General features: G+C 38.7%; 2 protein-coding genes across 12 annotated transcripts in view; one reads left to right on the top strand and one right to left on the bottom strand.

Moving 5' to 3' along the window:
* CASP8 (caspase 8) overlaps window positions 1-11,073 on the top strand; it is a 42,121-nt gene extending 31,048 nt beyond the window's left edge. For 4 of the 5 annotated variants that reach the window (XM_036023077.1, XM_036023076.1, XM_036023078.1 and 1 more), the window contains exons 4-8: window positions 233-371; window positions 1,447-1,610; window positions 3,192-3,333; window positions 8,360-8,861; window positions 10,057-11,073. In XM_036023077.1, coding sequence (XP_035878970.1) covers window positions 233-371; window positions 1,447-1,610; window positions 3,192-3,333; window positions 8,360-8,861; window positions 10,057-10,192 — 1,083 coding nt within the window. In that variant the 3' untranslated portion in view covers window positions 10,193-11,073. The remainder of the gene's footprint in view (window positions 1-232; window positions 372-1,446; window positions 1,611-3,191; window positions 3,334-8,359; window positions 8,862-10,056) is intronic. The other variant, XM_036023079.1, reaches the window with a different exon arrangement.
* FLACC1 (flagellum associated containing coiled-coil domains 1) overlaps window positions 10,614-24,274 on the bottom strand; it is a 37,416-nt gene continuing 23,755 nt past the window's right edge. For 5 of the 7 annotated variants that reach the window (XM_036023080.1, XM_036023083.1, XM_036023081.1 and 2 more), the window contains 6 exons: window positions 23,296-23,395; window positions 21,548-21,651; window positions 18,586-18,648; window positions 13,362-13,451; window positions 13,135-13,244; window positions 10,928-12,479 (listed from right to left, as the gene is read on the bottom strand). In XM_036023080.1, coding sequence (XP_035878973.1) covers window positions 12,362-12,479; window positions 13,135-13,244; window positions 13,362-13,451; window positions 18,586-18,648; window positions 21,548-21,651; window positions 23,296-23,395 — 585 coding nt within the window. In that variant the 3' untranslated portion in view covers window positions 10,928-12,361. Of the gene's footprint in view, window positions 12,480-13,134; window positions 13,245-13,361; window positions 13,452-18,585; window positions 18,649-21,547; window positions 21,652-23,295; window positions 23,396-24,274 lie in introns of all 7 variants that reach the window. The other 2 variants (XM_028510378.2, XM_036023085.1) reach the window with 2 other exon arrangements.

The raw sequence follows: 24,274 nt of genomic DNA, 5'->3' as shown, positions 1-24,274 counted from the left end.
ACTGATGTGGCTTCTTCTCTATCTTCTCACTTCTGTATTTATGGGCCAGAAACCACACACTTACCTCCCTAGTAGTGTACCGGCTTTGTAAAACCAACATGTCTTCTCAGGAGGGTCTACTTGGGAAGCTAGGGTGGACCTTGGCTTGGAGAAAGTGAAAGGAAAAAAAAATCTAATCTAAAAGCCAATATGGCCCATTTCCATCTTCCAACTTTATCTCTCCTCCCTTTAGAACTTGCTTGATATTTTCATGGAGATGGAGAAGAGGGTCCTTCTTGGGGAAAGAAATTTGGACACTCTAAAACGAATCTGTAACCAAGTCGACAAGAGCCTGCTGAAGAAAATCAATGATTATGAAGAATTAAGCAGAGGTAGAAACAGCCTGATAGCTGTGAAACAGCAAAATGTATTTTTAAATTGACAAATTCCCTATGTCACAGTGTTTTTTTGAAAAAAATTATTTATTTATTTTTGAGAGAGAGAGAGAGAGAGAGAGGGAGGGAAGAAAATGGTGGCATTTTTGTTCCACTTGTTTATCCATTTATTGATTCATTCATTGGTTGATTCTTGTATGTGCCCTCACCAGAGATTGAACCTGCAACCTTGGAGTATTGAGATGATGCTCTAATCAACTGAGCTACCCAGCCAGGGGTGTCACAGTGTTTTAAATAAAAGCTATGTTTCTGTTTCAGTTCAGAGGTTCATAAATAGCCAGAGTAAAATCAATGAATCATTGTAGTAATTAATACAAATTTATTGCTGTATTTTTAAAAAGACACTAAAAAGTTTGCAAACTGGAAGTATTCAAAACAAAACATGGAATGAGGCTCAGGAGTGAGAAAGCAGTGACTATTTATTCTTCACCGTGATTGGTTATGTTAGTATCTCCTCAAGTGATAGGGGATTGACCAGTGGTTATATCAAACTTGAAAAAAGATATGAAAAAAGTTCAAGTTTTGCTCATGATTTTCAGAGGTGTAAGAGCAAGGTCAAATTAGTCTTGCAACATAAGCTAAATTAAGCTTTGCTTGTATGATTAAATTGATTTTGTCTGCTCAGGAAGGTTTTTTTTTACATTTTAACATCTTGAAATAAGTTGAGATGAATTTTCAAGTGGTAATACCCTGAGATGTTTTCAAGAACTATTTAGCTAATTTACTCTTTGATATACTCATTCCTTCCTCCTTACAACCTCTACCATTTATAACCACATTTTAATGGATCTGCTGCCTAATCAGGATGAAAGCTTGGTGGCTACTTGTTGTCACCTGCTCTATACACTAAAAGATGTGTCAGAAGACCCAGACTGTGACCTCAGGCCAGCAAGTTTGAAATAGGTGCAGAGTTAGACAGTAGCGAGAATCTTACTTATTCTGTGGATTCAAGGATATTATGTTCAAGGCAGTCTGTGAATTTTCCTTAAAATGAGACTTTCTATTGTCCTAGGTGCTACATGTTTCTTTCCTAAAGTATCCTCTCTGCCATGTGTCATTCTAGATGTGTCTCCATCATTTGTAGAGGAGAAGGTGTCACTTAGTATGCTGTCAGTGTCGGACAATTCAAGAGAACAGGACTGCGAATCTTCTAAAGAGGACAGTGAGTCACAACAGGTACAAGGAACCCTCCCATTACTTCTTTCCTTTACACTGCAGATTCTAGTTAGCCTTGTTAGCTTCCAGACAAACTAGTAAGGGAACAATACTTAGTGAATGTTTTGAGAACTGCAGAAAAATTTTACAAAAGGACAAGCTTAAAGGGTGACTTTTTAATTTAAAAATATGTGATGTCTTCAATTTCTTATGTGTTAAATTTTTGTTTTAAAACCAAAGACAAAGACATAGAAACAGTTGGACAGCAGAGAGGTGAGAAGTCTCCGACTTAATCCTTTCAGTGGCTGCATTAGCCTGAATGGGAGAGGGCTTTGGGGGAGGAGTCCAGCAGCCCTGGAAAAAGCCAAGCTTGACATTTCAAAACTGTTTCTCCTTTGTGTTAGGTGTGAGTGACAAATGCTCATGATCTAGCCATCCCTGCATTCTCACTTCAATGAGCTGGTACAGGAATTGCCTTTCTAGACATAATCACTTCTGTTCATGTAACCTTCAGCAATTCACCAAACACATTCTGACTCATTAGCCCACTCACTCCTCTCTGTGGCGGGAAGCAGAAGAGTCCAGGGGGAGGCTTGAAATTAAGCTTGAGAGAAACAATTTACGAGTGGGCTTCTGAGCACATTACCAGACCTCTCTCAGTCTGAAAATCAAGGATCAACCAAAGTCATGTAGCACTTTGCAAGTAAAGCACGCCACCAGTGCTGCCCCCAAAGAACAGCAAAGAATACTGAGTGCAAGAGAGATTAGGTAACTCGATCAAAGTTTGAAGGTTACTTAATGTATAGAGCCAAGAATTCCATGCCCCACCCCAGCTCAGAGCCCTTTTCTCTGCTTAGAGAAGCTGCATGAATTTCCCAAAAAATGCTGAGTATCTGAGCTCTGAAACAGCCCTGGGAGAAGCAGGGCAGCCTCGGGCCACCACCAACTGTGAATGTCAGATGTTAGAGTCTGAACACTGTAACCCGCGGCACAGCCAGGATCTGCCTGACCACTGCATCTCTCACCTTCACTGTGGTCCTGAGAGCCAGATTAATCTATCAGCTTTAAAAGTCCTGGGACACTTTGTCATGTGTGAAGAGCAGGCTCTCAGCTGTAAGCCTGAAAGCATGGATGAGTTGAAGAGATAGCCAAGGAAATCACACACAAGGTCACGGAACGGCGGCCCAAAGAGAACCCTAAGACATCCATTCTTTGAGCAACTCCCTACTGAGCTCTCACAAATTGATAAGTCCTAGCTCCTGAACAACAGATGTCATCTGCCTTGAGCAAAAATGCAAACACATAATACATTGTGATGACAATACTAATATAAGTGCAAAGTGCTCTCAAGACCCAAGTTTGGGACATTGACTTTATACACTAACAGTGGAGCAGAAGTCTGAGGATCCTGTCTGAGAAGAATAGGTAGAAACTAGCTAGTTCATTAGGGAAACAATGTGACCTTGTGTCAGAGCTGTGGAATGAGCACTTGTAGCCCGCTCTGGCTTGGGGGACAGCCTAACCTTGAACCAGGGAGTTGTTTATTTATGTCTCGTGTTTGACCCACAGAGTCAGCTCCTGGGTTGCATTTTTGTTTTTCAGACATTGGACAAAACTTACCGAATGACAAGCAAGCCGCGGGGGTACTGTGTGATCTTTAACAATTATGACTTTAGCCTGGCAAGGGAGAGCGTGCCGAGGCTTCACAACATAAAGGACAGGAATGGAACACACTTGGATGCAGGTATAGTAGAACCAAAAAAGAAGTAAAATATTTCTAACACTTACATTTGTATCAAAAGGGAGAACAAAAGCCATACCAACAGGGCCATATGTTTCAAATAAAATGGATATAGCCACATTTTCCTGTGGAGGTAAAGGACATTCTTATATTTTTGCTACTTTTCTGCCTTTTCTCTTTTAACTTAATTTTAAAAAGTGAAGCAATGTATATATAGGTGAAATATTAAATCTTATTAAAAGGCTTATACTAGAAAGCAGCAAGAAGTTTCACTTTTAATTCAACTAAATGGGTAGTGCTTCTGTTGAATGTGTCAAGTCTTACAATGTGTGGAAACATTGCGTTGCTATCATGCCCACTTATAGAAGTTGCATTTATAACAGAGAACTGCGGCAATTGTAAGTCCTCAATAGAAATAGCATTTTGCAAATGTTAAACTAGACAGAAATTATTTTGCTCAGCTTATCTCAGCTAAGATTGAGAGTGGACAAGTTAAATGAAAAACTAATTTGCAGTATGTGAACACAGAATTGGCTACAACTAAAAGTAATAATAGAAATAATCTACAATAGTCAAGTGTTGGAAGCACCTAGGTGCCCATCAGTAAATGAATGGATCAAAAAACTAGGGTACATTTACACAATGGAATTCTATGCAGCATAGAGAAAGAAGGAGCTCCTACCCTTTGCAACAGCATGGATGGAACTGGAAAGCATTATGCTAAGTGAAATAAGCCAGGCAGTGAAAGACAAATACCATATAATCTCACCTTTAACAGGAACCTAAACAATAAAACAAACAAACAAAATATAACCAAAGACACTGAAATAGAAGACAGGCTGACAGTGACCAGAGGGGAGAGGGGAGGGAATTTCAGGGGAGAATGGGAAGGGTTTACAGGAACAAATATAAAGGACACATGGACAAAAACTAAGGGGGTGGAAATGGGAGGGAGGTGGGGAGGTCTGGGTAGGTGGCCTGGGATGGGAGTAAAAGACAGAAAACTGTACTTGAACAACAATTAAAAACAAATACCCCCCCCTAAATAATCTGACCCAACCATTGTAATATTAAGAATTTTTGCTTGATCAAATAATTTTTAAAAGTCATAACATCAGGTAAGAACTTATTTTTTAAGTTGAGTAAAATTTAGAAAAGTAAGGTAGGTTGATTTTAATCAGCCAAAGTTCTCTATTAACATTTGTTTATTCAAGCAAATCTATTCTGTAATTTTAAAAAGCCACAGAGCATGAGTCCATTGATTACAAAATTTATCACCACACATCTTGGCACTGAAGAAAAGGTTTCAGGTCTTTGATTTCCATTCATTTACTACTAAAACACATTTATTAAAATAATTCTTGATTGTATTTCTGGCACTTCGTCAGAGTACAAACCTGCAGTTATATAGGGTGAGTAAGTCTAGAGATCTAATAGACATGATGACTATAATTAATAATACTGTATTAAGCCCTGGCCGGTGTGGCTCAGTTGGTTGGGTGTGGTCCCACAAACTGAAAGGCCACAGGTGTGATTCCCAGTCAGGGCACGAGACTGGATTGTGGGTTCAGTTCCCACTCAGGGTGCATGGAAAAGGCAACTGATCGATGTTTCTCTCTCACATCAACATTTCTCTTCCTCTCTTTCTCTCTTCCTTCCCCTCTCTCTGGAACCAATAAAAATAATACTGTATTGAATACCATAAATATGCTGGGAGATTATTTCAGGTGCTCTTATCACACATACACATATATGCGGTAAATGTGAGTGGAGATACGTTATTAGCTTGTCTACTTGAATCATTTCACTATGTATATCATCATGTTGTATACCTTAAGCATATATAATTTTTATTTTTTTTTAAAGGAATCAGACAGGCAGCCAGAAGATATTGAAAGACTTTGACTAGCTCTATGAGCACATTTGGGGGGGTGGGGGAAAATGTTAAGCACATAGGAAACAAAGCAATAAAAAAAATAGTGCAATTGCTAATTCCATGAAAGACAAAAGTTTAATAAGAAAGGAAGCATAATTAAATAATACTATGTTTAAATAGTACTAGTAATACAAACATTACTAATGATTGAACTAAAAATGGTAAATGGTAAATAATTATATAAGAGCACCAAAAGCTCATCACCCATAATAGTAATTCAATACAAAAATCAAACATTATCAGTGAATAAATAGCAATATACCCAAATTTATTACAAAATGGAGGTTAATTACAAAAAAAGTAGTTAAAAGTTGAAATTGGTTACCTTCATGGAACATGACTAGGTGATACGGAGTGGCAAAGAGAGGATAGTTTTTTTGCAAAGTTCTTTTAGTTCTACTTGACTTTCGAAACTTTCATATGTTGTATTTTTTAAAATATGTCTTATTGATGATGCTATTTCAGTTGTCCCATTTTCCCCCTTCACTCTCCTCCGCCCTGCACACCCTCTCTCACCCACATTCCCCCCCTTTAGTCATGTCCATGTGTCATACTTATGAGTTCTTTAGCTTCTACATTTCCCATACTGTTCTTGCCCTCCCCCTGTCTATTTTCTACCTACCATCTATGCTACTTATTCTCTGTACCTTTTCCCCCCTCTCTCCTCCTCCCACTCCCCTGTTGTTAACCCTCCATGTGATCTCCATTTCTGTGGTTCTGTTCCTGTTCTAGTTGTTTGCTTAGTTTGTTTTTGTTTTTGTTTTTTTTAGGTGTGGTTGTTAATAATTGTGAGTTTGCTGTCATTTTACTATACATGTTTATCTTCTTTTTCGTAGATAAGTCCCTTTAACATTTCATAGAATAAGGGCTTGGTGATGATGAACTCCTTTAACTTGACCTTATCTGAGAAGCACTTGGTCTGCCCTTTCATTCTAAATTAAAGCTTTGCTGGATAGAGCAATCTTGGATGTAGGTCCTTGACTTTCATGACCTTGAATACTTCTTTCCAGCCCCTTCTTGCCTGCAAGGTCTCTTGAGAAATCAGCTGACAGTCTGATGGGAACTCCTTTGTAGGTAACTGTCTCCTTTTCTCTTGCTGCTTCTAGCATCCTCTCCTTCATTTTAATCTTGGGTAATGTAATTATGATGTGCCTTAGTGTGTTCCTCCTTGGGTCCAACTTCTTTGGGACTCTCTGAGCTTCCTGGACTTCCTGGAAGTCTATTTCCTTTGCCAGATTGGGGAAGTTCTCCTTCATTATTTGTTCAAATAAATTTTCCACTTTTTGCTCTTCCTCTTCTCCTTCTGGTACCCCTATAATTCAGATGTTGGAACATTTAAAGATGTCCTAGATGTTCGTAAGCCTCTTCTCATTTTTCTGAATTCTTGTTTCTTCATCCTTTTCTGTTTGATTGTTTCTTTCTTCCTTCTGGTCCACTCCATTGATTTGAGTCCCAGTTTTCTTCCCATCACTATTGGTTCCCTGTTCATTTTCCTTTATTTCCCCTAGCGTAGCCTTCATTTTTTCATCTAATTTGCAACCGAATTCAATCAATTCTGTGAGCATCCTGATCACCAGTGCTTTGAACTGTGCATCTGATAGGCTGTCTATCTCTTCATTGCTTAGTTGTATTTGCTCTGGAGCTTTGATCTGTTCTTTTGTTTGGGCCAGTTTTTGGTTTTTTTTTTGGTCTTGACACGCCTGTTACACAGTGAGGGGCGGAGTCTTAGGTGTTCACCAGGGCAGGGTACCCACGTTGCTGGGTTGTGATGCTGTATGTGGGGAAGGGGTCAGAGAGGGAACAATGGTGCTTGCTCTGCTCTCTGGCAGATTTCAGTCACTTCTACTGCTTCCCCCAAGCAAACTGGGCCCTTCTGATGCTGATTCCCATATGGGTGGGTATGTGTATGTTCTAGGACCCTGTGAGTCTCTACAACAAACTCTCCTGTGAGGCTGAGAGTCTCTCCCAGAAACTCAACCTCCCACAGGTGTTTTCAATCAGTGTTTTGAGGCTTTATTTCCTTGCACAGGAGCCCTGGGTTGCATGGCCTGTCTTGCTCCCCAGTTTCTCCCAGTTTATCTGAGCACGAATATGGGACTGTCTGGTCCACCAGCCACCTTGCACGCCATACCCTTCCACAATCTGCCGCCTTGCTGGGTTTGCCCACTGCCACCCCGGGTGCCTGGGGTCTGCCAGCCACCACCTGCATGCCCAGGTCCACCAGCCATCGCTTTTTTTGCCAGGACCCCTCTCCACTCAGCCATTCCAGCCAGAGACTCTGTTTCTACTATCAGTCTGGATGAATGTGTCTATTTTAATTCCTTGGTTGTTGGACTTCCAACAGTTCAATTTTCTGTCAGTGCTGATTGTTTTTTTGTTTCTAAATTTTGTTGTCCTTATTTTGGTTGTGCGAGGAGGCACAGTGTTTCTACCTATGCCTCCATCTTGGTTGGAAGTCCATGTATTGTATTTTAACCATTTTGAGAGGGTTCAGAATAAAATAAGTATGGATCTTTTGTTCAAAAATTCTTTTGGTTTTTGTTTTCTGGTTATGTAAGTTATAATTTTTTTTTAAATTGGTGCCCTGGCTGGTGTGGTTCAGTGGGTTAAGAGCCAGCCTGTGAACCAAAGGGTCACTGCTTCAATTCCCAGTCAGGGGATATGCCTGGTTACAGGCTAGGTCCCCATTAAGGGATGCATGAGATGAAGCCACACATTGATGTTTCCCTTTCTTTCTCCCTCCTTTCCTCTCTCTCTAAAAATAAATTAATTAATTAACATTTTTTAAAAATTGGTTTGGTAGTAAGCCTAAAAAATGGCTTACTCATCTTGTAGAGTAGTTGAGCTAAAACAGCAAGTCAACAATAATACTCTCCTTTTTACCTTTTTATTTTTGTATTTGCCTCAAGACTCGGAAGGTTTTTCAGTAGGTGGCAATAACTATTAGAAATTTATGGATCCAGCCACTAATATAAAGGGTCTTATTCTTAAGGTCTGGTTCAGATTTTTATCTGATCAATGTTCGCTTTAGCTCTGGGCTGTGGTCTGGGTATTATTGTGGTATAATATGAGTCTTTGTTTTTCACTTTTCAGAGGCTTTGCGTACCACCTTTAGTATGCTTCACTTTGATATAGTGCAGCACAATGACTTCACAGCAGAGAAAATCTATGAGACCCTGGAAGGCTATCAAAGCAAGGACCACAATAACAAAGACTGCTTCATCTGCTGCATCCTTTCCCATGGAGACAAGGGCATAATCTATGGCTCTGATGGGCAGGAAGCCCCCATCCATGAGCTGACATCATTCTTCACTAGTTCGAAGTGCCCTTCCCTTGCAGGCAAACCCAAAATCTTTTTCATCCAGGCTTGTCAAGGGGATAACTACCAAAAAGGTATAGCTGTAGAGACTGACTCAGAAGAAAAGGAAGACTATTTAGAAATGGACTTAACACTTCAGAAGAGATACATCCCAGATGAGGCTGACTTTCTGCTGGGAATGGCCACTGTGAATAATTGTGTTTCCTACCGAAGCCCCATGGAGGGGACCTGGTATATCCAGTCACTTTGCCAGAGCCTGAAAGAAAGATGTCCCAGGTAATTCTTGCCTATCCAACCCTTCATTCATCCATAAATATCTAGCTGTGGATCATGTAGCTGTACTTCCCAGGTCAGATGCCAAGTTGGAGAGTGGACAAATCTTGAGTTTACAGATAGAAAAAAGTGAGATACTTATGAGGAGTTTCCTTTTTTAGCACCTCAAAGGACAATCAGGGTATCATGTTGCTAGGAAGGATGGTGAAGTCATATAGTGCAGCTCTGTATTTAGGCAGAAACATGACTGTGACCATTCAACTGGAAAACTTCCAAGAAGTTTTCCAAAAAGGCTATAACCCATTTTGATGTTTAACATTCTCTAACCCTGTCAGAAGTTCTATAACAGCTAACCATCCTCAAACCTTCTTGGTGTATTGTGAGAGAAAAATACCAAAGAGTAGAAACCCTGTATAGTTTTAGTTATTGAGCCTGCTCTGAAGCCACAAAATGTAGGAAAATATCCTTTTCTCATTTAAATATCTTGTGTTTCCTTTAGCTAAATGATGGTTTTGTGTGTCACAGTTCACCCAAATGCATATGCAACTGACGGATAGGAAGCAATCTTCTGCAGGTTCCTTCTAGTTCTATACATTGTTATGTTTTAAGTGTATGAAGAGTGAGAATTTTCTATGGCAGATAAAGGAGTGAACCATGATTTCAACAGTATGTTTTCATTTTGTGCTTCAGACTGTGAATCCTATAAGGTTTGGGGGCCTATTTTCATAGGTGGATAAATACGTTGCCCAGTTAAACTGATTAGAGGCTGGTTAAAAAGAGGTGAGGCGACAGCAGGAGACATTTGATTTTCACGTGCCTGGAGTTTGGTTACATCATCGATGAACCCACAGAAGCAATGTCAATTTGGGGCAGAGGATGTTATGGGTCATTGAGGTGATTATGGACATTGGTAACATAGTACATGGAGTAGAGTGAGTATAGACTGGGAAGGGAAGAAACCAAATCTGATGTTAACACTGAGGTTTCTGATGGTCTTTAGAGATCCTGAGTAAACCAAAGATAAGTTATTGAGCTCTGAAACAACTCCTTTATCTGAGAAGCTGTGGTAGGTCTTGGTTTAGCAACTTACCACTTCAAATGCCTGGTGTTTTTAGATCAGTAACTATCATAAGCACAGCAGGTAAAAGGGTTTACCAGTTGTTTTCCTAACAGATGGTCACACTGTTATGTTTTTCAGGGGTGATGATATTCTCACCATCCTCACAGAGGTGAACTTTGAAGTGAGCAATAAAGATGACAAGAAAAATATGGGGAAGCAGATGCCACAGCCGACTTTCACTCTGACAAAAAAACTCTTCTTCCCTCTTAATTGATGTATAACACTATGCTTAATATTTTATTAAGATGCTGCTGTTATGCTTCTACTTTATGCTAATATTTACTAGCATAACACTAGGCTTAATTTAATATTGCCATGCCTTGCTCCTCCTTTTTTTTGATGGTAGGAAGGGGAGAGAATGGGAGTCAAGACAATTTAATTTGTATGTAAATCAAGCCCAAATATCTGGCTTTGTAACAATAGCTAGATATTTATAACCATAGTCATGATTTTAGTTATACTTTTAATTTGATAAAAAAGCTTTTAAAAACTATAGTAGATACAAAAAGTATAGTAAGTTTAAAAGAAGAGTAACATCATAATGGTTCAAAAACAGTGGCAGATGTATTTCAGAAGTCACTCATCTTCTTTCAACCCATAATCATTCAATTTAATTCCCTTCAAATTGTTAAGTATTTTGTTTTGTACTTTCAGTCCCTCTCTTTCCAAGCCATTGTTTGCACTACTTTACAAAGCTGTGAAAAAGAGTCTTCCTTTTTATTCACCTAGGTTCTTTGGTTTATCTGTTAATTAAATTGGCATAAAATAAATGAACAGAAGGAAAACTAACTTTCATACATATAGGATAGCAGAAAAATCTAAGACTCCAAGAAATGATTAAATCAGGCAGATTTTATTTTTAGACAGTATAACAATAAATTTGTGAAGAATTTACAAGACAAAGAAGTTTGGGCTTCCAGTAGTAAATTAGAAAAGAAGCAACAGAGGGGTTTTTTTTGTTTGTTTACGAAGCCTTCTTAGCCTGTATTCCCTATCTCTGGTAATACAGTGGCTTCTACCGTGTTTGCACATGGAGGGTGCTTTTCATATAGTAGGTTTAATGTCAGCTTTCAGGGGGAATAAAAAAGGATTAGAATGTCCATCTTGCAGTAACTTCTCAAGTAACTTTAATTCAAAATAATTAATATTCCCTGAACTCCATTGAAAGTTGCTTTAAAATACAAATTGGAGAAGATTTTCTTACATGAAAAGCTTTAATGTAAGAAATTCTTACATTAAAATTAAAAATATGTTTACAGATTTGCTATACTCTTTTTCCAAACTCCCTGTTCAGCCTTTTCTCTTATTGCTCTTATAATATACGCGTACTTCTGTAATGTTTGATTTTCTTTTTTGCTAGTAATGCTGTGCTTCTTCCATGCTTTTAAATTTGTAATTTATATCTTCAATTTACTTGAAATCTTTTTAATAAAATATAATTTAATCTTATTGCTCCTTGGATGTTGTTTTCCTTGTTTTGTTTTTTAGCTGATGGCATCTCACAGGTAGAAAATATCTAAATCACAGTTATTTCGCTTGAGCCTCCCAATGTTGACTCACACAGTTGTATTTTTTTAAAAATGGGTTGTTCATATTTAAAAATTGGGAGATGTCACATAAAAACCAGAATACTTTCTTTTGAAAAATCGAAATATTTAACCACATTGACCCAATGCTCCTGTATGGCAGCAATGGAATGAGTTCTCTCACTGCCCCGACACCTCAATCTCCTCTACTGAAACTGCTGCCAATTACCAACTATCAGTGCATCTGTGGGATTGTTTTTCCAAATGTCCAGCCCACTTCACTTATTTATGTTGCCTGCCCTGTAGGCACTTGAATTCTAACAATGGTTTGGAGAAGGTGGTGAGAATCATCAGAAACTCTTCCTAAATCATAGTTCAGGAAACCTGATTGGGAGGTGGGAGAGTGGGGAACACATGTAAAAAAGAAAGGTTTTTGTAATCAAACCAATTAATTCTTTCTTGCTAGCTAAATGCCCCAGGGGGGCAAAAGGTATAGTCCAAAATACAGTCAACATTTAGTAGGAAGAAAATTTTCAGATCACTGTCTTCACAAAGAAATATGTTAAAATGGAAGAGAAAATGGCACACCCAGAGAAAGCTCAGCTCTAGGTATAGAGAACGTCACTTTTCACAATGAAGTGTCATGAAAAATCTATGTAGTTGAGATGAGAATCAATACAATCCCAAACACTCAGAGGAAAGCAAATGTTGAAAAGACAGAAGTAGAATCAAGGCAACCCCAAACCAAACTCATCATATGTGTTTCTCAAGAAAACCTTACATGAGTCCTCTAGGCTTACAGTGATGGTATTCCTACCATCTCCAATTATGGAGAACAACTTTTCTGCTCACAATTCTTATCTTTTGTTGTCACTATATTCTACAGTCTCAGAATCATCCTCATAAATAGTAATACAGGTTGATCTCCCAGATTGTTCCTCATATATTTCTTCATTCTTGGCAATTATCTTTTGCCTATAAAGAAAAAGAAGATGTATCACAATAGGTTCTAAGGGTAGAAAGGGGAATGAGAGAGAAATGTGGTTTCATTCTTTGATTGGAGGCAGTTTCACTCATTACTTGCAGTGGCTTTGATTTTACTGAAATACGATATTTGGGTGACCAAATGCTCATATGAGGAATTTTTCTACTAAATCAATACAAGGAACAACTTCCCTTTATCAAAGTATTGACCAAAATTTAGTTCAGTGATTTAAGATGCATCTTCAGGTAGCAGTATAATTTCTGACCTGAAGATAATTTCCACAGGAAGCAAATGCAGCTGCATCTAAGGGTAAACCACTAACACCCAAACCCCTACACCCTCAGGGGAGATGGATTTAAAAATAACCTTTAGTCACAAGACTGAATACACTTAGAGATTCTCAGATAAATCTCACATGTAACTTTGTATAAAGACTAAGATGTAGGTAAGGGAGTCTAGACACATTCCCAGCACCATTTCAAATGAACTGTTCCACCACGGCAGGCAAATACTGTCACCAGGCTCACAGAGAATATCTTCCTCCTGAAAGTGGCTTTGCCTGGGTTCACCTTCACCTCTTCCTCATCCCAAATCCCTCTCACTTCCTAAACACAAGTAAGTCATGTTTTTGTGCATCATTCACACCTCAGATGAATGTTTTCCTCTGTCAAGAGCTGTATGGTATGTTTAAACTTCTCTTCAGATTCAGCAAGCTTGGTCTGGAGTGTTTTCTCCAGATTTCCCACTGCAGCTTTCTGAAAGACATGTAAATTTTAATAGCTATCTTTCCCAAACAAGAGCTGTATGGCAGAACTGCACAGAGGTCTGGGATCCTCCCACAATCTCCCATCCCCATTCCAGCCAGGACTCACCTCTCTCTGGAGTTCTATCTGGGTTTGGTAGAGGGTTGTGTTAAGTGATTCTAGGATACTAGCTTGAGCAAGCAACTCTTCCTCTATGATCTGTGTAAGAAGAAATTGTTTGGGGATATCATGATGGTATCTACCCATTTATTCTCTTCTTTAGGTCCCTGGGCTACAATGGGAAGCATTAACTCTAGCTACTCCTCCTCCTGCACCATTCAGTCACTGTGTCCTGTGATTTCTACCCCCTCTATGTCTCACCCATCTATGTATACCCTTCCCTATAACCTCACTGCCACTGCCCCAGAGCCAGCCCCACTGGAGCTCACATGGGTCATCACAAAAACTACCAATCATTCATTTATTAAACAAGTATTAATTAAATGTCTACTAGGGATCCCAAATACATGACATTCTAGAAGAGGCAAAACTATAGAAATAGTAAAAAAGATCAGTGGTTACCAATGGTTGGGAAGAGCAGTAGAGAACAAAGGATTTTTAGATCAGAGAAACCCTGTAGAATGTACAACACAAAGAATGAACCCTAGTCTAAACTATGAATTTTAGTTAAAAATTATGTATTAATATTAGTTTATGAGCTATAACAAATGTACCACACCAAATGCAAGATATTAATAATTGTGTGGGGGTGGGGAATGTGTGGGAAATCTCTGTACTCTCTGCTTAATTTTTTTGTAAACTTAACAGTGCTCTGAAAAACAGGCTGTTGATTAGGAAAAAAACCCTTACTACTGTATTAGGCACTAGGAATATTATGATGAACAAGAGAAATATAACTCCTGCTCTTATGGAGACATATTCTAGTGAGGGAAATATTTAAAAAATTAAATAAAAGTAAACAAAATAATTACAATAATAAATTAAAAACAAACTAAGGATGCAAGTGGAGGATGCAGTGTAAGTGATGGGAAAGCATAAGTGTGAGATCTACTTCAGAAAGATGCTGAAGAAACTGTAACATTTACCAGATGGGGCTCACCTTTTAGGTGTCAGCCTCATTTAACTCTTACCGATCCTTACAGCTCTATCCATGTAATGAGCCCCCTCACACTGTGCATAAACTTCAAAAGTACCCTCATTTACTGTAACTGCATTGTACAAAGCATGTCATTTTGCAATTTTTTCATTTTTTATTCATTACAAAAATCAGTTGCTATTTACTGAATGTCTGAAATGTGCCAATCAGTGTTCTAGAAACCGGGGATAAATGGTAAAGAAAACAGACAAAAATCCCTGCCCTCATTGAGTTTATCAGGTTAGATGGCTATAAGTCTGTGTGGAAAAAATAAAACAGGGAAAAGAAAGTGTCAGGTTGTTTGGTGGCCCCGAGAAGGTGGCATTTGAGTGAATACTGGAAGGAGGTAAGGAAGTTGGTCATGTGGATATCTGGCAAAGAGTATTCCAAGAAGAGAGAAAATCAAGAGCAAGGATTCCAAAGTAGGAGCATCCTGGCCTATTAAAGAGATAGCAAGAAGTCCAGTGCCACTGGAGTGGCATGATAGAGGGGAACAAATCAAAGGGAATGAGGTTGGGGGAAAGAACTGCCAGCATGGAGTAGGTAGAACAATCCCTAGAACCAACACAAGGCTGGAAATAGTTCACATCCCCACCAGCCAGGGCAGGACAACCCTTCTAAATACACACAGTATTGGGTAGATTGCTCGGGGGGGGGGTATCATCTCAGCAGTGAGGAAAAATTAGCCCTATACTAAAGACTGCTATAATTTGCCTAACAAAACATAAAACCAAAACTTAAAAAGCTCAGACTGTTTCCAAGTAACTTAACTGAATTCCAAAACAAAGCTCAATGATATTTAAAGGAATACAAAAAATATTCAGCACCCAACAAGATAAATTTCACAATGGCTGACATCCAAATAAAAATTATCAAATCAAGAAAAAAAATCCCATTTGATATAGCAACAAGAAAAATCAAATATCTGGGAATAAACCTAACCAAGGAGGTAAAAGACCTGTACTTTAGAAAACTACACAACACTGAAGAAAGAAATCAACGAAGATACAAACAAATGGAAACATATACCATGTTCATGGATCAGAAGAATTAACATCATCAAAATGTCCATACTACCCAAAGCAATTTACACATTCAATGCAATACCTATTAAGTACCAATGGCATATTTCACAGACATAGAACAAACACTTCAAAAATTTATATGGAACCATAAACGACCCCAAATAGCTGCTGCAATTTTGAGAAAGAAGAGTAAAGTAGGAGGGATCACAATATTTGATACCAAACTGTATTACAAGGTCACTGTAATCAAAACAGCCTGGTACTGGCATAAAAACAGACAGATAGACCAATGGAACAGAACAGAGAGCCCAGAAATAAACTCAAGTCTCTGTTGTCAATATGGTTAATATTCGACAAATGGGACAGCAACATAAAATGGAGTAAAAATAGCCTCTTCAACAAATGGTGTTGGGAGAGCTGGACAGCTACATGCCTAAAAATGAAACTTGAACACCAACTTATACCATACACAAAAGTAAGTTCAAGGTGGATAAAAGATTTAAATACAAGTCATGACACCATTAAAGTCCTAAAAGGGAACATAGGCAGGAAAATCACAGATATTTCACACAGCAATATTTTCACTGATATGTCCCCTAGAGCAAGGGACATAAAGGAAAGAATAAACAAATAGGATCTCATCAAAATAAAAAGCTTATGCATGGCTAAAGAAAACAGTATTAAAAGAAAAAGAGAGCCAACTGTATGGGAAAACATATTTGCCAATGATACCTCAGACAAGGGTTTAATCTCTAAAATATACAAAGAACTCATATGACTCCACTCTAAGAAGATAAGCAACCCAATTAAAAAATGGGCAAAGGACTTGAACAGACACTTCTCCAGGGAGGACATACAGAGGATCCAGAGACACATGAAACGATGTTCAATATTGCTAGCTATCAGAGAGATGCAAATTAAAACCGCAATGAGATACCACTTCACACAGGTCAGAATGGCCATCATAAACAAAGCAACAAACAACAAATGTTGGAGAGATTGTGGACAAAAGGGAGCCCTAGTGCACTGTTTGTGGGATTGCAGACTGGTACAACCACTATGGAAAACAGTATGGAAATTTCTCAGAAAACTGAAAATGTATCTGCCTTTTGATCCAGCAATTCCACTGTTAGGATTATATCCTAAGAACCCTGAAACACCAATCCAAAAGAAACTATGCACTCCAATGTTCGTAGCAGCACAATTTTCAATAGCCAAGTGCTGGAAGCAACCTAGGTGCCCATCAGTAAATGAATGGATCAAAACACTGTGGTACATTTACACAATGGAATTCTATGCAGCAGAAAGAAAGGAGCTCCTTCCCTTTGCAAGAGCATGGATGGAAATGGAGAGCATTATGCTAAGCAAAATAAGCCAGGCAGTGAAAGACAAATACCATATGATCTCACCTTTAACAGGAACCTAAATAACAAAACAAAGAAACAAACAAAATGTAACCAAAGACACTGAAATAGAGGACAGGCTGACAGTGACCACAGGGGAGAGTAGAAGGAATTTAAGGGGACAGTGGGAAGGGTTCACAGGAACAAACTTAAAGGACACATGGTCATAAACTAAGGGGAGGGTGGTAATGGGAGGGAAGTGGGGAGGGGTGGGAGTGGGGACTGGATTGGGAGTAAAAAAGGAGAAAACTGTATTTGAACAATGATTAAAAAATAAATTAAAAAACTGAAAAAAAATAAATTTTTTTAAAGAAAAAAATTATCAGGTATGCAAACAAGCAAAAAGTTATGACCATAAATATTTTTAATCAATTCATAGAAATAGACCCAGAAATGACACAAGTGAGAGAATCAGCAAACCAGTTATAAGAATACACTGGACCTACCTTGCTCCCAAACCCATTCTTTTACTTTGTAGGACATTGTCGTCTGTTTGACCAACAGTACGGAAGCCCTGCCTGGATTCTAAGGGGCCATTCCACGCTGTCATAATGGCTGATCATTTCCCAAACATGTCCATTCTGGATCTAAACCAAATTCTCAGTGGAAGAGGAACCATGAGACATTTTGTGGGTTTGAACAGTTTCTTTTCAGGTGTCTCCCACATGGAAGTCTCAGAAGGAGAAAGTTCCTTGAGGAGGCTGGGGGATAAGGTACACTCAGAGTTTTAAGGACAGGATTAGAGTCAGAATTCCAAGGTGGCAGTATTCTACTTTTCAGAGGTTAAAGGAAAGAATCTGGCATTTTACTATTTAAGACTCTTTTATAGTTTGAGCAGTCCTAGAAATGGAAGACATTTGATATTGAAGATCGCTTAGTATATTGCTTACATATTTGTTGAAATCAGGCTCTAGAAAGATACCAAATAGCTTTGTTTTACAGATAGTTCTAAAGTTCTTTTTGACTTACTAATTACAGCAAACTCATCTTTAGCTTTTCTATTTTTTAACCAGTTTTGGGGAAATTATTATTGATTTCATTGATTGAGAATATATGAGGTCTGTCCAGAAAAGACCAGTCATTGTTAATATAACAAGCATGGTTTGCGTGACATCAATGCAATCTGGCAGCCAAGGAGAGTGGACTGAATGCACATGCATGAACAATGATGACTTCACTGTACTAGTCAGTGGGGGTGGTAGACACCTTTGAGTGAGCATGTGTACTGTGTGACCATCACATTCAAAATGACTGAGCCAGTAGAGCAATGAATCTGCATCAAATTTTGCCTTAAGCTTGAACATTCCTCTGCAAAAACTATTTGGAGGATTCAGAAGGCTGCAGTTATGGGCAACTGGTGATTGGCAGCTTTGTCGTGACAAGATGTCTGCTCATGCATCACATCTCGTGCAAAGTTTTTTAGTGAAACATCAAATCACCCAGGTGACTCAGCATCCCTATAGCCCAGATTTGGTGCCCCGTGGTTCTTTCCAAAACTAAAACCGCCTTTGAGAGGGAAGAGATTTCAGACCATTAATGTAATTCAGGAAAATACAACAGGGCAGCTGATGGCTGTTGGGAGAACTGTGTGCCTACTTTGAAGGGGACTGAAGTGTCATTGTCCTATGTACAATGTTTCTTATATCTTCTTTAATAAACATCTCTATTTTTCATATTACGTGGCTGGAAACCTTCTGGACAGACCTCATATAATTTTTACTGATGTAGTTATAAGATGCTAATTCCATGGAAAAAATGAAAAAGCTTACCTCTTTGGTCTTTTTTAGCTCCTCTAATAGCAAGGTGTCCTTTTCATGTTGTTTCAAGAGTTCCTAGAAATAATTTTTTTTGGAAAGGTCAACAGTGGGGTTCTGGAACTTCTTTCAAAAACTAGGAAAACCAGAATAGGACTGAGAAACATAATATTCACCAAAAGTTAGACATTGGTTTCATGAAGCACATGTTATAAACTAATGACATCACATGTTGATCTTAAATAATGGAAACCTCATTCATGTTCAATGTTACTGCACTGACAAATATTAAAAAATTTTTGTCAAAGGCTTTTCTTGCCTGTACACAGATTTAATACTGTGAAATATACTATTCTCCAAAAATTGCACTTTATATTTGATGTAATTCCAGACAAAATACCAGCAGGCTTTCTTGACAACATAATTCTAAAATTTATATAGAAATACAAAGAATATAGAAAAGCCAAAATAATCTTGAAAAAGAAGAGCAAAGTTAGAAGATTTTTACTTCTTGATTTCAATCTACAGTAATTAAGACAATGTGGTGTTGGCCTAATTAAGGGTAAATAGTTGAATAGAATGGAGAATCCACCCCGCCCCTTCCCAAATATAACAAAGACACAAAGGCAACTCAGTGGAGAAAGAAAAGTATTATTGTTTTTTTTTCAACAAATCACTCTGGAACAACTGGGTGTCATTCTGGGAAAAAATGATCTATTACCTCTACCTTCCATATGAAAATTATTCAAAATGAATCATAGAATCATGAAAGCTAAAATTATAAAGATTTTTTTAAAAAATAGGATATCTTCATGTCCTTGGAATAGGCAACAATTTCGTAAATAAGATACAAAAAGCTGTACCCATAAAAGAAAAAAATTGATAAGTTGACTGTTATTAAAATGTAAAACTTCTTCCCATTGAAAGAGAAGATGAACAAAATGAAAAGGTACTTGTACAGAATATTTATAACCACAGGTTGGGGGACACAATCTGGAACACATATAGGTGACAAAAAATTTGTATCCAAAGTACAAAAAGTACTCCTACATATCAATAATAAAAACATATATAACCCACTTTTTTAATGGCAAAAGACTTGACAAAATAGTTCATAAAAGAAGACACACATATGGTCCAATAGGCATATAAATAACTGTCCAACATATTTAGTCATTAGGGAAAACAAAACTGTAATGAAATACCACTTCATACCCATTGGAATGGCCAAAATTAAAAGATTATCAATGCCAGCTGTTGTCAATGATATGGAGTACCTGGAATTCTCATATACTTAAGATGCAAGAGTGAAATGGTACAACTGTGGTTGAAAATAGCTTGGTAATGTCTCATGAAGTTAAACTTAAAACTACCCTAGATCCCAGTAATAGCACTCCTAGGTATACACAAGAGAAATGAAAGCATATGTCTACAAAAGTACTTGTACAGGATATTTGTAGAAGCTTTATAAAAGTCAAAAAATGGAAACAACCAAAATCTCCCCCAAGAGGAAAATGGTAAATGCATTGTGTGACACTCCTATAAAGGAATAATACCACTGAGCAGTAAAAAGGAAGAAATAACTGATTGAATAACAGATGAATTAATTTCACAAATACTATACTGAGGATAAAGAAGCTACACACAAAAGAGCATATACTGTATGATTCCATTCATATGAAGTTTAAAATAAAAAAAATAATCTCTGGTGGTAGGAATCAAAGGAGTAGTTGGCTTGGGGCAAGTCTTGAGGGAGATAGGGATTAACTGGAAAGGAATACTGGCGTGCTTTCTTGATTTGGGTGTTGGTTACATGAATATATACATTTGTCAAAACTCATCAAAATGTACATTTAATATCTGTGCATTTTGTAAGTGTAAATCATATATATGAGAGAGAGAAAAAGAGAACACCCATTTACAGATTCATGGTCAGTGTCATTACAGGAAGAGAGGCACACAGATGATAAAATCTCTTCCCACTAAGAGGAACTGCTACTGCTTGTTCAGACGTCTGAGCTCTCTAGACCCTAGAAGCACTATTGTAGAACACACCCCATCTCATTATTGTTTTGCTCAGTAATATAGTGAATGTCATGCATGGGCTCTTATTGGTGAAATTAGTGGCTTTTCAGTTAGCATGGCAGTTTGAAATAGGCTCTTAAAATGGAATATTCAAGATATCTAACACATTTTAGAGATACTCTCCACTTTGCATGAAATGGGTACAACAGTCTAACAAGCCTATAGCTTGTACAGTCAGGAATGGGGTCTAAGACTTGACTCCCAAATGGTTCTGTGTCCTGCTGAGGAGGAGCTCTGGTTGCCTGATGCTGACTACAATGGTTACAGAATAATCACTGGAGCCTACTTCTGTAATACCATCACATACACCTATGATGAATCTCATGCACCCAATAACTCGGAGAACTGTGACATAACTGCTTGAATCTGCTGGCAAACACATATTTGTGTAGTACATGCCCACCTGTCTGAGATCTGTGGTCTGAGATCTGCTTTCATTATAACCTGCTATCGGTGTCAAGGTTTCAGTGGAGTGACTCACAGGAATAGCTAACCCTCACATCTTCTAGCTTTTAGGTAGCTGCCCTTATTTACTAAGAGTTGTACACGACCAGATTTGCTTAGTTTAATTTGCAACAATACCCTTTCTCTTCAGCCATAGTCAAGAATGAAAAGAACATTCAGCATGGCAAAACAGGGATTTTAGTTTCTATGTTTCACATTCTATTATTTCTTGTTAACTATAATTTTCATTCCAACAGCCCTGTGCTATGGTTATCTAGGTAAAGGACAGTAAGACTGTCAGTCTACTGGCATATTTTCCAGGGTAGTTGGGAAAGGAGAAATATTCCTGGAAAGACAAAAGCTTGCCTAATCACAGGGGCACACCCAGGAACTGGATGTCCCACCAAGACTGCACATTTACCCATGGATGGGCTTTGGGCTGAGTTACCTCCTTCTCTTGATTGAGGTTCTCCAAGACAGCACTGTAGGAATCGCTTATTTTCTTCTTTTCTTCTTCTGACTCTAGCTCAAACTTTTTTGTCATCTTATTTTCTGTGGAGGTGAGAGGAAGTCACATAGAGATGTAAATGTGGGAAAAAACAGGTGCAGAGAGAAAACCAGCATATCTATAGATAACAGAAAGTCCAGACTGGGTCAAAGCCGAGGTGCTTTCAGCCTGGTGTTCAGGCTGATGCACACCTGGAGAGACTTGGGAGCGAGGCCTACATGGTGGTGGCTCTCACTCACATCAGCTGTGTGGGATTTACCTCTAATGTGGCTTGTTCTTTTTGTATAGTTTATTTTAGACCAGTTGCTTATTATTTTGTTTATTCTCTCTGCTGAAGTAACCACTATGTTTTCTTGAATATCTTATCTCTAAGTACAGCTCTATGACTTCTCCAGCAATAAAATTTAATTCTATACTTAGCTCTGGGTAGAGCTAGGCTTAAAATGGTTTGGCGGGGGTGGGGGGAGTGGTTGGAGGTGCAAATGAACCTGTCAGCAGAGACCCAATCTACACTGAACAGGAGGAACAAGAAATGAGAGGCTAACACAAATTTCTTCTTCAGCATTACGGTTCTGGGGATGGATAAGAAGTCAACTCCTGGCCTCACAGGAAAGTCTGGACTGAGCTCCACTGTGAGCTGCCTAAGCTGGTCTTCCAAAACTGGTCGTCTCATCTTTACTTGGACTTGGACAACATGGAATGAGTGTAATATGAGTAGCTAGGAGTTTGGGAGGTGACCTGGGCTATGCTACACCAGGATTCTAGGCAAAGCCTCAAACAGGAGCGGCTCCACATTTCATTCCCAGCCTCAACTCTGGGTCTTCGTGCTAACTTCTAGTGGTCCAGCATCCCTACCGAGGTAGGAGTGGCCTTAATAATTAACTTTCCCAGGAAGTATCTGTATTTAAATGAGTAATTTGTTAAAATCAACTAAGTTTGATATGAATTAGGTTGGGGTAGGATGTGGAATAGGTTTGTAGAGGCCCCACTCCTACCTCAACTAGTCCTTTAGGCTAAGCAAGAGAATCTCCACAAATGCCTCTCTTCCTTTTCCATTTATGAAGATGCTCAGCTGAGTAGGAAGCTCACCTACAGAGTATTTTGTATGATCCCAACTCTGTGCTAAGTGTTGGAAATATTAAAAATATATAGCAATATATAAATGCATCAAATCAATAGATACTTTAAACTTGTATAATATTATATGTCAATTATATCTCAATTTAATATATATTTATATCCATATATATGTACCAAACATGGCTTACTTAGGGGGGGTGGGAGTATAGAATACAATTCAGTACGATGGATTGTATTGCCCCTCCCCACGAAACTGAATGTTTAAAACCTAATTTAAGAACTTTTTTTCTGGAACTTTTGGGCCAACCTGTATCTAGATAACAAGCCCACATTCTTACAGATGTCCCAAAGCTTGTTCTAGCCTACTATGGCCAAACTTGGAATCAGCGACTTTTGGAAGGTATAGGCTTAGAACCTCAGGCGGCTGAACTTCATAAAACATTCCATTCTTGTTGTCACTTTCTTGAGAACTCCAGGCACCTACCATTCAGGAGTCTAACCATGCGGCTCATACCATTAGTGAATCCATGGCTGCCTTCCTTGAGTTGAGATTAAGCTTAATGGCAGTTTTTTGGTGCAACTATCATCAAGAAGTCAGAAGTACTCACTTTGCTGTAGCAGGATCTTTTCCCGCTCCAGCTTCTCATCCCTCTCCCATTCTGCCTTCTTCCTTGACCACTTATCTTCCATTTCATCATAAATGCTGTCCTGTGGAAGCACAAAGGACTCATGCAGAAAAGGCCCCTGAAAAAGACTGCACACTGGCCCAAGGCATAGCACTGGGCCCTTTGTAGCCTCCTTCACCTGAGACCCTTGCTGGGGTCAGGAGGGGAGCAGTTCAGGGCCCTATATGGGTGACTGGTGAAAGTAAATTCCAGCCCAGCCCTCTGAGAGCTAGAGAAGCCTCAAAGTCAGGCTGCATGGTATTTGCCCACTGGGACTGGGCTTCCTTTCAAAACAGGTAGGGTTCCCTGTGTTGAGGAGTCACAAATCAACTTCTTCTCAATTATGCATAAATCACTCATAAATAGCACATAAAGAAACAAGGGAAATTCCTAGAAGTTAATTTGAACATTTAGAAAACAATGGGATGTTTTTCAGAGAGTGTCCATTTCCCTCGGCAAATGTAACTTCCTTTGTGATTGAAGTTAAATAAACCTAACCAGATGTCAGCCCCTGTGCGTTGGCTCAGACTTCATGCTGGTGAGACCTCAGGAGGGGAAAGGCCCATGCCCCGGATGCTGCCAATAAGGTCTCAGAATATTGACTCCCTTCCTTGTCAGGTCAGTGGCAGAATTCATACTGGGCCCGGGCATCAGAGCTCACTTGTAACTGTGACCATTTAAATAGAGGTTCCCCAATCATCTTCAAGACTGGTAGGCAGCTCAGTTTCCAGAGACATCACACTTTCTGAAGAGGCCCAGCTTAAAGCAAATACAAAGCATATGTAGGAAACTGGGACAGCTTACCTGCTTATCAACCTGATACTTCTCTTAGGCTCTGGTCTATGACATTTTCCCTAACTGTATCAAGGTACATCTTGAAAAATGAGTTTGAAATACAAGCTCAAACTTAACCTGTGAGTGG

Source organism: Phyllostomus discolor, chromosome 4 (genome assembly GCF_004126475.2).
Source record: "Phyllostomus discolor isolate MPI-MPIP mPhyDis1 chromosome 4, mPhyDis1.pri.v3, whole genome shotgun sequence".
Classification (NCBI taxonomy): domain Eukaryota; kingdom Metazoa; phylum Chordata; class Mammalia; order Chiroptera; family Phyllostomidae; genus Phyllostomus; species Phyllostomus discolor.
Note: the sequence above shows the minus strand (reverse complement) of the source record. Positions and strands in the feature narration are given on the sequence as shown.